General features: G+C 38.7%; 1 protein-coding gene across 1 annotated transcript in view; it reads right to left on the bottom strand.

The window, feature by feature from the left end:
• The window catches only part of ASXL3 (ASXL transcriptional regulator 3), a 191,991-nt gene extending 180,076 nt beyond the window's left edge, over nt 1-11,915 (bottom strand). The window contains exon 1 of the mRNA XM_066247319.1: nt 11,779-11,915. Within this exon, the coding sequence (XP_066103416.1) occupies nt 11,779-11,832 (54 nt within the window). The 5' untranslated portion in view covers nt 11,833-11,915. The remainder of the gene's footprint in view (nt 1-11,778) is intronic.
• Nucleotides 11,916-12,303: the final 388 nt, after the last annotated feature.

A 12,303-nucleotide genomic window follows, 5' to 3' on the forward strand; every position in this document is an offset into this window, starting at 1 on the left:
ATTCAGCACTAACTTAACATGAGGTAGTACATTAGGCTCTCAGGAAATAATTATAAGCAACTAAACAACTAATTACATTGTCACAAATAAAAAGTGCTTTGGGAACATATAAAAGTTTCTCAAAGAAAGAGGAAAACTGAAGGAATTGTGGGAATTTACCAGATAAAAACAGGGAAATGATGGGGAAGGAGGTCTTTACAAAAAGAAGGAACAACATGTATAAAGTCAAGGCAAAATATGGGACAGTGTAATTCAAAGCTTATCTAACAATACTCTTATATGACTGGTATTTAGAATGCCAATGGCAAGGCAGTCAAGCAAAGAAGTTGGAGAAGTATACAAAAGACAAACCTAAAGTATTCTGAAACCAGTAGGACTACACTCTTAGAATGATAAGCTATTAAGAAGTTTTTGAAAAGGAGATACTGTGTATATTCCCAATTAACAACTCCAAATTCACTCTCTACCCAACTCTGTAACCCAGTAGTCTGACACCTATGAATTTCCTCATTGAAGATTCCCTGTCCTCTGGCTTCTCAGCCAACAGGAGGCACCAACTGGAGAATAGTGAATGGAAATGGAAGGAGAGCAGGATCAGAGTATGGATGTCCACGTCTCCTCTGAAGCACTGCTATGTTCTACTACTTATGGTCGCAGCTTCTGTCACACACTGTTTTCCTAAACTCACAGCCCACACCATTGCAGTAAGCCACTCCTGGCTCCTCTTGGCTCCTCTAGCCTAAAGGTAGTAACAGCTTCCTGGCTGATGATATCCTGGTTTTCCTCCCTATCTTTTGTTCTTTTCTTTTACTGTGCCCTAACTTTCTTTAATCACCTCTTTGAGATAGTGCCATCTGTTTCCTACAGGAACTAAGACTCAAGGGGGTACCACAGACCAGTTTCACCTTTAGTTAGACCTCAAGGGGCACCATAAATCAGTTTTACCTTGAAAAAAAAAGTTAAGGATGCAATAAGGAGAATTGTTGCAAGTGGAAGCAAGTCTAGAGGCAGTGAAACCAGTTACAAAATTGCTGTAGTGATTTAACAAGAAGGATATTACCAGCCACTATCATTAACTGGCATCGTCTAACGTCAGACACTGTACTAAGTACATTACATACATTATCTTACTTAGATATTCCAGCCACTCTCTAATGTTATTATTCCCTTTTAATAGACAATGAAACTAAAACTGAGAGATGTTAAATAATTTGCCCAAGGTCAAACACATAGTAAGTGACTGAACTGGGACTCAAACATAAACCTTCCTGACTTTTAGGCCCATCATTCATCTATATTTTTTCCCATATACTTCCAGTGTCAAGGTAAATTATAGTGTAAATGAGTAATACTGTAGTATCTAAATATAAGAATTTGAAGATTTGAAGAAAAGGAAATAAAACTGACAGAGTTTGGTGATTATGGAATAACAGAAAAATATAAAGAGGCATTAACAGAGATAGTAGTGGCTTTCACTGAAAAATTAAAAGGAGAAAAGAGACTTACTGGGAGAAGGAGATGGGGAAGATACGAAGTATTCGGTTTTAATCTTGTTGACTTTATTGTTGCTATGAAATGTGAATGGAATATTTCCATACAGAATGAAGAGACCATATACACCTTCTAATCAGTCCTTAGTCACTGAGGTATAGAAACGGAAACTGGAGTCTGACAATTAGATGATTAGATGCACGTACTTGTAAATTTTTTTCTTTTTCTTTTTTCTTTTTTTTTCTTTTAGTGAGAGAGAGAGAGAGAGAGAGAGTAACAGGAAGAGAGAGAGATGAGAAGCATCAACTCATAGTTGTGGCACCTTGGTTGTTCATTGATTGCTTTCTCCTATGTGCCTTGACCAGGGGATCCCTTGTCCAAGCTGGTGACTTTGGGCTCAAGCCAGTGACCATGGGGTCATGTCTATGATCCCATGCTCAAGCCAGTGACCCTGTGCTCAAGCTGGTGAGTCTGCACTCAAGCCAGATGAGCCCACATTTAAGCTGGCTACCTTGGGGTTTCAAACCTGGATCCTCAGCATCACAGGCCAACACTCTATCCACTGCACCACTGCCTGGTCAGGCTGCTTGTGAATTTGAATCTTGAGTATGAAATGCAAAGACATACAGCTCATAAAACATTCATATGATACATTGTTGGCAAGGGCAGTATCCTATGTCAGCGCCAAGTCACAATGGTGACCATTAGCATTGGTAGTGGTGCCCAAAGAAATAGCCCAACTACAATATTTTAGTAGCATGACTTTGTGTGGTTTTGCTCCTCGGCCTCTAGTGATACATGCCTATTTTTCCAGCCTGGTTTTTCAGACATCTCCTGATGATTATATGAATTACTTTGTGGCCTCCAAAAACTCCTTTTCTATTTAAGTTAGCAAGAATTGACTTCTATTGCTTGTAAGTCATAATTCTGGCTGATAAAAACAACACAGTCATTGCTGCATTGGGTTAAGTATTAAGAGGACTCTTTCTATATTGTTCTTAAATCATTGCAAACCCATAAGATAAATACATTAAATCTGATAGATGATGAAGAAATTTTAGAAGACTTCAAAGAATTCACGACCTGGAGGGAATACAAAGCATTAAGTAAGTTCTATACCACAGCATGACTACATTTCTAAAGCAAAAAAAGGTAATAGGTCAACACTAAAAAGTATTTATACTCTAGGTACCAAGTAGGGTACACATAAATTCATCCACAAATATTTAAGATAGAGTATTAAAATTGTAGAACTTCAAGGATAAAGTTAACATGTAACAACTCTCAGATGCAAAAAGCGCATTACTTCTTAAAATTAAAAAAGCTCACCACAAAGTATCAGAACCATTGATGCAAGATCATAATGAAGATACAGTTCCAAAGTACTAAGGGTAATAAACTGTCAACTAAGAGACTTTTATAACTAGCTAAATTATCCCTAATGTGAGGGCAATGTAGGATCTCTAAGTTTTTCCTACCAAGTTTCTCCACCACTTTTTTTTTTTAAATAATAGATGTGTGAAGCTTTGCGAAGGGATCCTCCATACCATGTGCTTGGAGGATAATGCTTCCTAAAGGCTGCTCTTGACCACTTTGGTACACCTAACTTGGACTATTAAATTACTGAGGACAGGAAGAATTTAGGGTATGGATGTATGGATAAGAGTGAAAGAATGTGGCCATTTGCTCACTCTTTTCTAATTCTTATAACTTGATGTGACTCTATAATTAATTCAAATACAACATTTTAACAAAAAGTATTTAAAGGGCAAGTAAAACAAAAACATTTTAGATATACAAAAACTTTATGAACCCAGAGACCTTCACTTAAAAGAAAAATATGTTAAAGGAGGCAATTTAGAAAAAAAAGTATGATACAAAAACATAAAGTTGAACACAGAAGTTGATAAAAAAGTTAGTAAATTTGATTAACTACTATTAAAAATAACTACTTTGTTGTGTTTTAAAGGAATATGAAATAAATCTAAGGCTGTAGATATTGTTCAATATGGGGAGGTTGGTGTAATGTATAAGGATAGAACATGCTAAATTCTGCATATCGTTAGGGAAAACAATCATATACCACTTTTAAAAGGTGCTGCCAATATTGAGAAGACCTGTTGGACTTTAATTTACAGGTAATTAATCACAAAAATTTTTAAGCAGAGGAATGATTCAGTCTGATCAGATTTGTTCTGAGAAGATAAATACAGTTCTAGTAAGCAAGAATTGGAAAAGAGATTAGGGATAAAATTCATTGGAAGGTCAAAACTATGTAAAATATAGTGAATGAAAGAGAAGAGCTAAATGTGAGCTATATATAGAAGACAGAACTTACCACTCTTCACAGATACCATGTGTTTAGGTAACAAAGATAAGTTTCTCCCAAAGGGGAATGCTGTCACATTCCTCTTTCCGTGCCCAATGTATAAATACACTTGTGGAAAATACGCAATAGCTGTTGCTAACTGGGTAAGTTTCATTTGAAATATCCATAGTACATAAAAATAAACAATAGGAATTGTTAATATATTTAGGGAAAAGATCGAGGCTGGAGTCCTCATTATGGGAGAACTGCCATTGGGTGGGTGAGACTGCCAAAGGTGGGGGGGACAATAAAATTTTAAAAAAGGATAGGCAAAATTCTGAGACAGATCAGCACCAAAAGGGAAGCTGAGAGTAGAGGGGATCGTCAAGCAAGCAGGAATGGGTAAGAAAAGTAAAGGGAAAAGAACAAGAAGAATATCAAAGAAGTTTAATTCAAAATGTTTTAATTGAATTTTTAGGATTAATTTAAGAGATAAGAAATTAAACTAAATGATTTAAGAAAGACGATTTCTGAATGCAACATTCTGAAGAACTATAACACATATTTTAAAGGAAGGAGATTTTTTTCATAAACACTCTTTTAAGTAAGATTATCTGCATGGCAGGGGGGAGACAAGGGGGGAGAGACTGGAAGGTAATATGGAATTCTAACAGTCCAGATAGCAGCTTACTACTATAACCATGTCAGCAAGGTTTTGATATGTGTACAAATTATATATGCAGTCATTTATATTGAAATAAAAGAAAAAACTAAGAACAATAAACAACAGCCTCATTATATCATGACTTCTCTATGACTGAGCTGGGGGGGGGAAAGCCCCCAAATTCTATCTCAATTACTAATTCCTTGAAATTATTATAACAAGTTCTAATTCATTATAGTTAACAAAATCTTGAATATGCCATCTGTCTTCTATGAATAAGAAGAGGTCAATTTTATTTCCTTCTTTATCTTAAGTCACATGTAATATATTCATAAGTCAACTAGTGCATAGCTAATGAAAAATGAAACACTTGCCAAAAATGCCAATTGTGGAATTATTTTAGAAACTATTATCTAGTTTTTCATGGGCTAATTTATGCTAAAAATATGCAAAATAAACCAAGGTAAATAATTGTATCACATAGTAAATTATACTTATATGTACACATACACACTTAGAAATAATGTTACAATTTCTAAGCTTGTCCACTAAGCATAAATTGCACTGCCTTGGAGAATTCCTCAGGTTCTAAAAGTTTCCACCAAAGCTAAGGTCTTAGATGTGATTTAAGTTATATATTTCAGCTATTAAAATCAATGTTCTGACAAGCCCTTTGGCTCTAACCCTAGGGCATAAATTTCCTTAAAACTACAAAAGAATGTGGCAGAGGGCTATAGTCAATCAACCTGGTGAAGTGCCTATTCCCAATTTAGTGTTGTCAGTTGCTGACATTAAAACCAGCAACAGTTGATTGTTACCACTTCAAGTGGGAATATTGAGGGAAGAGGAAAGGTAGGTGTCTAAGTTCAGGCTGATAAAGCTGTTAATTGCTACCCTTTTATGTAGATTTGTATAATAATGAAAACAATGCGGCTAATCATATAATGTTTCTATTTGTTCCCCAAGGGCTCTTCAGGGAAAGTTTCAGTCGGGGCTAGATTTCCCCAGCTACCAACTGTGCAGGGACAAAAGCAGAACAATCAAGGCACTCAGGGCTGGCAAATAGCTGAAAGTGGTTCTATACAGATGCCCCTCCTCCCAGCCCTATTGGGAAGGGCCCAGAAGCTGCTACTGACAATCTCTAGGGGAGAATTTAAAATGATAAATTTAACAACAACAATAACTTCATGCAGACTTTTGATGATTAAAAAAGAGAGAGAGAGAAAGAGTGAAAAATAAATAAGCAGGCAATCTGAAAGAAGTCTGATGCAGGCTTGGATCCACCATACAGCAAATCAGTTAAATTTACATCTGTTAAAATGCCAGTATTATGTTTTAAAAATCAGAAAGCATGGAATCTAAAAAGATCCTATGTCAGCCTGCTCCTTAAAGACAGGGTGACGATATTGGGCACATCATTAAAACACACTAGGGGACCAAGTTGCCGAGATTACCCTAGCTGCCTACTGATCTCAAGAGAGTATTTTAGGAAACAAAGCACTCTGTATATGTTTTCTACAAGTGTGTATTGCTTACTGATGTTTACTTTACAGTAACATCATTTGCCTCATTTGGTGAAGGATACAGGATAGAATAAAGTTGTTATTTTAAATAAAATAGTTCTAACATCAATTCTGTTACCAGACTCTATATTACCAAGTAATGAAAGTTTCAGATATACCCCAAGACCACCGATGTCTTCTCTCCATAAGGGATAGTCTTTGTGTTTTGTTTTAACTCTCTTTCTCCTACCACCAACTCACCAGCACCATGCACCAATTACAATGACTAACTGACATAGAAATGTCTTTCAAATTCTTCTCCCAAAAATAATTTTCAACTTTACTGCAGTGCCTACCCCCTCAAGTGTTCTAATACTTCTAGACTTATCTGCTCAGTGGTCTCTGGACCATCTTCTTTCCTGACTCTACACCTTTACCCAAACAGTTTTCTCAGAATGTTCTCTTGTCACTTGTTTAATCTTACTCATATTACAAGGATGAACCAAGTTTCATCTAATCCATTAAACCTTTTACAATCATTCTACACCACATAGCTTCTCCCTTCTGTAAATCTGTAAACCAGCACCTGCTTGATCGTTCAAGTGACAACTACGGATGGTGTCTGCTCAGTCATCCTCCAGTTTTTCCTGTCTCCTCTACTGAACTCTATACTCCTTGAGGATATAGCTTTGTATCCTCCCAGCATTTGAACTGTATGTGTAGGAGCCCTCAAAATGTTTAGGGACCATATTTTACATTTCCAATGCATTTCAGTAAAGTGCTGAATACATTATCAAATATCAACTTTAATTACTTTACAAGTTAGCTTCTCTGTAGTGGAATTCCTTTACAGGTATAACTCTACAAGTCTAAAAGCTAGAGTATGCCAAGAAAAGAATCAATTTCTGACATACAAAGAATCATCTGCTACCAAAGAGTTTGTCAAAGAAGAGAAAAACTTAAGACTCAATTCTCAAAATTCCCTTTCATGTTAGCAGTAAATAAAAGCTTAACAACTTAAACACTAAGTTCACATTTCCCCTTATTTCAAACACATTTTTTTCAACTTGAAACTCATTTTGTAAAAAGTGGAGATTCCTAAATTCTCCCATCTTTTAAATTACAAAATGAAAATTTAGGTTCCATATCTGAAAGAAGAAATAATGAGATATAGACATAAAGAGATGATATTATGTGTCAATCACAGAAAACAGCTGCATCAAACCAACTAAATGTAAGCGATTGAAAATAAAATACCATTTGCCAAATACATTAGCCAGGCTTGTAAGCCAATAAACAGTGTCACAACTATGCTCTTGTGCACCTTTGGGGCTTACCCCAAATCACAAGCCAAAATGTCCTCAACTGTTAACAGCCTGGTCATAACCAAAAATCTAAGCACCACTAACAGTGAGAAATGCCAAAAGCAGTATGAATGCTCTCTCATCCATCCCATGTTCATCATTCCTGAAAAATTATGCTTATTTCTAAAACACAAAGACAAAAGGCCAAGCAACCAGTAAATTAGCAATTATGAACTATTTCCTATTTTAACAGCTACCACTACCATTCAGCTTTATTTTTTAGAAATCTTAACAGTTTATTTAGAATATAATGTAATATGAATCTTCAATGTGCAAAAGAGTCACAAAGATTTCCTTTAATTAAAAACCCCTACTTAACTTTTCATATAAGACAATTTACAAGATAGCAATTTCTTTAAAACATCCAACAACCCTGTTATGGCATAATATGTGCCTGTTTTCTTCCAACAAACAATGAGGCAAATTTGCCATTTAAAATCTTTTTCCAAAGGTCACCTTGAACAACCAAAAAAGAAAAAAAACCACTCATATTCATTATCTGTGTGAATGTATCTAAACTATGAGCAAAAAAATCAGCTAAGTTACCAAGCACAAAGCTACTAAAGATTGTTAAAATTTATTTTCAGGTGCCAGTGAGACCAAACAAAGATTATAAGGAATGAAATAAATGGGAGGAAAGTCAGGGAACAAATTAATACGTTGAACCATTATGTTAACAGCAGCATTCCCTATAGAACAAAGTGATGAAACTATCAAAAAGCACTTCTACAAGCAACAACATTTTTGCATGTCAAAAAAAAAAAAAAGAATTAACCTAGAATAAATATATAAATAACAGTATGTTCTGTGTTAAGTCAGTAACAAAGAAACCCCTTAGTGCAATAAAACAAAGTCCTGTCAAATCCCCATTTTTTACAAAGAAGCATGAAGATCCTTTCACAATGGTTTAAACTGTATTTATAGTAACAGAGTGAAGACTTGAGATAAAAGTCAAAAAGATTAAAGTCAAAGCCCCAGCTCGACATGAGTTATGGTTTTGATTTTTATTCTCATTGTGGTCTACAAATATTAAGACAGAAGATATTTCCATGTGATTATGGGACCCTCTGAGACTCTACAACCTTAGAAGAGCAGATAAAACAGATGAAAATGCATCTGGTTTGGGAGCAGACTCCATATTAAATGGCAATGCGCAAAGTAACAACCACAATTGCAGAAAGAAAGCCGAGGGGGAGGGGAGGAGGCTGAAGGCTGAAATTTCTGCGACTGATGCAGGGCAGAAAGGGGGGGGCGGGGGGGGAAGATGTGGTATTACTGTTTTAAAATGGCAGCCTGTTAATAATCACTGGAAATTACAAGGAAATACAAGGAAATTATACCACCATTCCTTCTCCTAAACTAAGCAAGCCCACCACACACAAACATTATTACATACTTCTTGAGAAAACTGGTAGAGCTTGATAGCTGCATCTCTCTCTAAAACAAAATCCCTGGAGTTGCCACTCAGAGTTTATAGATTTAGAGACTGTATACTTTTCTCACAAAGAAAAAAACAGAATCTGTTGTCAACTGGAAGTTCTTAGTTACTCCGGAAAGAATTGTTCTTCCATATATATTTTTCTTAAAAATAAATGCAAAGCTACATTTAAACATAGCTTTTGGTCACAGTTCAAAAAATCTATTTTGCATTTCCTCTCCCTTTATATCTTCTCCCTCAAGATAATCACTCTCTCTCACACACACACCCCCCCCAGTTGTATGTAATACACACTGCATGTATTGGAAGGTTATTCTTAATGTTAATTGGGATAGTCTCTCTTCAGTTCATATATTGCATGTACCACATACTGAGTTGTATATTTTCAGTCCATCCTTAGTATTTACTTTTAAAATCAGATACATGGTTTAACATTTGATGAAGAAAGGCTAGAAGTCTTTAACAACAAGAAGCACAGCAAGGGGCAGTGTAGGATATGTAATGATAGTAGTATTTGCACCACAGAAATGCTTTTAAAAAAAAAGCATTTTCATTGAGTGTAAATGAATACTATCAACTGTAAGAGTAAAAATGTTTTTCAAGCAAGCTTGTTAAAGAGTCTAAGTCTATATACATTCATGTAACCATAAAGAAAGAATGAAAAAATGTCACTATTACCCAAATAGATCGTTTCTCTTATATTCACAAAGTTAAGAATAATCAAAAGTCACTTACAAATCACAAATTTCTGGAAAAGGTATTTCTAGTACAATTACTTGCTATTTTATTCAGTATTTTATTTCAACTGTAACATTTTGAATACATACACATTTGTACAACTACCAGGGGAAAAATAACGTGAACCAAATTGAAAAATTACCATAACTACTAGTTCAATATGTCTGGTTAAAATAGAGACATCTGGTCTATCATTAATTCTTTTGTGTTGATGACTCCTAGTGTGTCTTTTCCCATCAATGAACTTTGCAAGAGAAAAATACAACTTTTAACAAAAAAAATGTGACTCAGAAATCTATTTCAAGATTTTTCAATACAGATATATTATGGTTAGATCAAATAAAGCTCACTGCTTTCAAGAATAATTACATACACTGATTGAATACAAATGGTTAGCTTTAAATTCCATCAGAATAATGTTGTTAAAGAATCCTCTGCAGGCAGATATGGCTAATTCATGAACCCTGATTTAAAAATATTTATAAACTGACACATTGTTCACTTGTTTAAAATACATACAGTGAAGCTCTATAATAATATTTGATTGCCACTACAAGGAACCTGAATAATACATTTTCAGAAGCCTTGCCCACCCCCACACAATTCTGAATTAAAGGCTGGGCAAACAATAAGTAATGTACTATGCTCTAGCAAAAATTCAGTGATAACATCAATCCGGCATCTACTTAACACTTACTGCTCACTTTTCACATATTCTTCACAAATAAGTTTCTTCTCCCAGACGCAGTTCATTAGAGAATGACTATCACCTGCCCATTCATCCACAGAGAGTGAATGATTTAAGTGATTAATACGATTCCAGATAAGGATAGAAGTCATAACATACTCTACCACAAATTAAGAAATGAAGTAAAGGGGCCTGGCCACTTCCAATTCCAATAACTAGACTGCAATTAAAAAGGACTTTTGTCACTTCTTCGCAGGGCAACAAGACCAATTATCTAAAACCCTTTGCTAGAATCCAGAGACACACCAGAAAGGCCCTTCAACCAAACTCAGATAATTACTTTTGACAAATGTTCTTCGTGAGCATGATGTAGTTATTTAAACCCCCCCACACACACACACACACCACAGTTATAGTAAAATAACCTTTGCAAAACCAACCCAATAACATGTCCTGGGGTCCTCCTCCCTCTCACTTCATGCACTCTGCTTTCTTTTGGCCAATTTATAACAGATAGTAAGTTGGTGAATAAATATTTAATTTATGAAGCCAAAACTCTGAGCTTCAAATGTAATGCCTTGCATTCCCATGAGACATACTGTATAGAAATATCCTTTAAAAAATCCATTTACAGCTGTCCTTTAAAAGAAGAAAAAAAGAAAAACCCACACAACCACATGCATCAAACCAAAGACGCCGCCGCCCCTCTGCCAACCAGCATTTCTATAGAGACATTCTTTCGATGATTAAAACGTAAGCTCCGAAAGGTTCAAGAGAAGGAAAAGCAGCCAAGTAACACCCGCCCAGGAAGCCAGCAGTAAAATACACCTAGCTGTACATTCTTAATAACCTCCCGCTACAAATGACACCGACCCAACTTCACCAAACACACACACCCCGAAACACACACTCACAAATTGCACACACGTGCACAAAATGTACACACAAACATCGAGCAGAGCACAATACCTACAAACACAAACGAACTTAATCAACACAAAACATGCACGTATCCGTGTGCATACATAATACACACGACACGGCACACAGATACGCAACGACCTAGCCCACATGCACACGCCCCACAAGTCCGTATCGGACACACACCGTGCATGCACGTGTAAAATGTATGAACTCACAAACACCGAACATACACACAGACCGTGCACAGAGTTATTGATGAAAATTCCAAGGGGTGGAAGGGCCAGGAGGGAGTGGTAATTGCCACACAAAGGTCTCCGGAGTGGCAGAGAAGGAAGTCGAGTGGGGCCGAGTGCTCGGAAATTCGCCCGTGGAGAAGGCACAGCCGAGCCCGGACAGCAAAGTACCGGGAGAAGTGTCCCGGGCGGTCCCGGGCGCGGCGGGCGCGGGGCTCTCCCCGAGATAATCGCGGCGCCCGTCCGCGCGCACGCAGACACACGGGGGCCCCCGGGCGAGCCCACTCCCGCAGAATAACAAAGAGCGGGAGCCCGGCGAGCGGGCGGCGGGCGGGATGGAAGTGGCCGTCGCCGCCGCCGCGGGCCGGCGCGGAGCGAGCAGCGGGGCCGGCGGGACGCGCGGACGGCGGGCGGGGGGCGGTACGTACCAGGCGGGCAGCCTCGGCCCAGGTGCGGTCCTTCTTCTTCCTCTTGTCTTTCATGTTTGCATCTCATTGATGGTTCTGATGATGACGTGGGGGATTCCACGGGGTGCTCGGGGTTCGGGCGCGGAGACAATGACCCAGTGACCCGGTGACCCGCACTCGCTCCGCGGGGGGAGGCGCGCGGGCAGCGGCGGCGGGTGGGAGGGATGGAGTGAGGGGGTGGGGAGGGCCGGGTGGGGGCGCGCGGGCGGCGGCGGCGGCGCGCGGCGGGCGGGCGGGCCGGGTCCGGGCGGCGGCGGCGGCGGCGGCGCGGGGCCGTGGACGGGGGCGGGGGCGGTGCCGGCCGGGCTCGCTCGTGCGGGGCTCGCGCTGCGCCGCCGCCGCGGCCGCCGCGGTGACAGCTCCGGGGATGCTCCGTTCGGCCCGGCTCACAACAATACACTCTGACGTCACAGGGAATGGCGACGCGGCCGCACACTCGCCGCGCTCACACTCGCGGCGCTCACACTCGCCCTCTCGCGCGCACAC

This window comes from Saccopteryx bilineata, chromosome 11 (genome assembly GCF_036850765.1).
Source record: "Saccopteryx bilineata isolate mSacBil1 chromosome 11, mSacBil1_pri_phased_curated, whole genome shotgun sequence".
Taxonomy (NCBI): Eukaryota; Metazoa; Chordata; class Mammalia; order Chiroptera; family Emballonuridae; genus Saccopteryx; species Saccopteryx bilineata.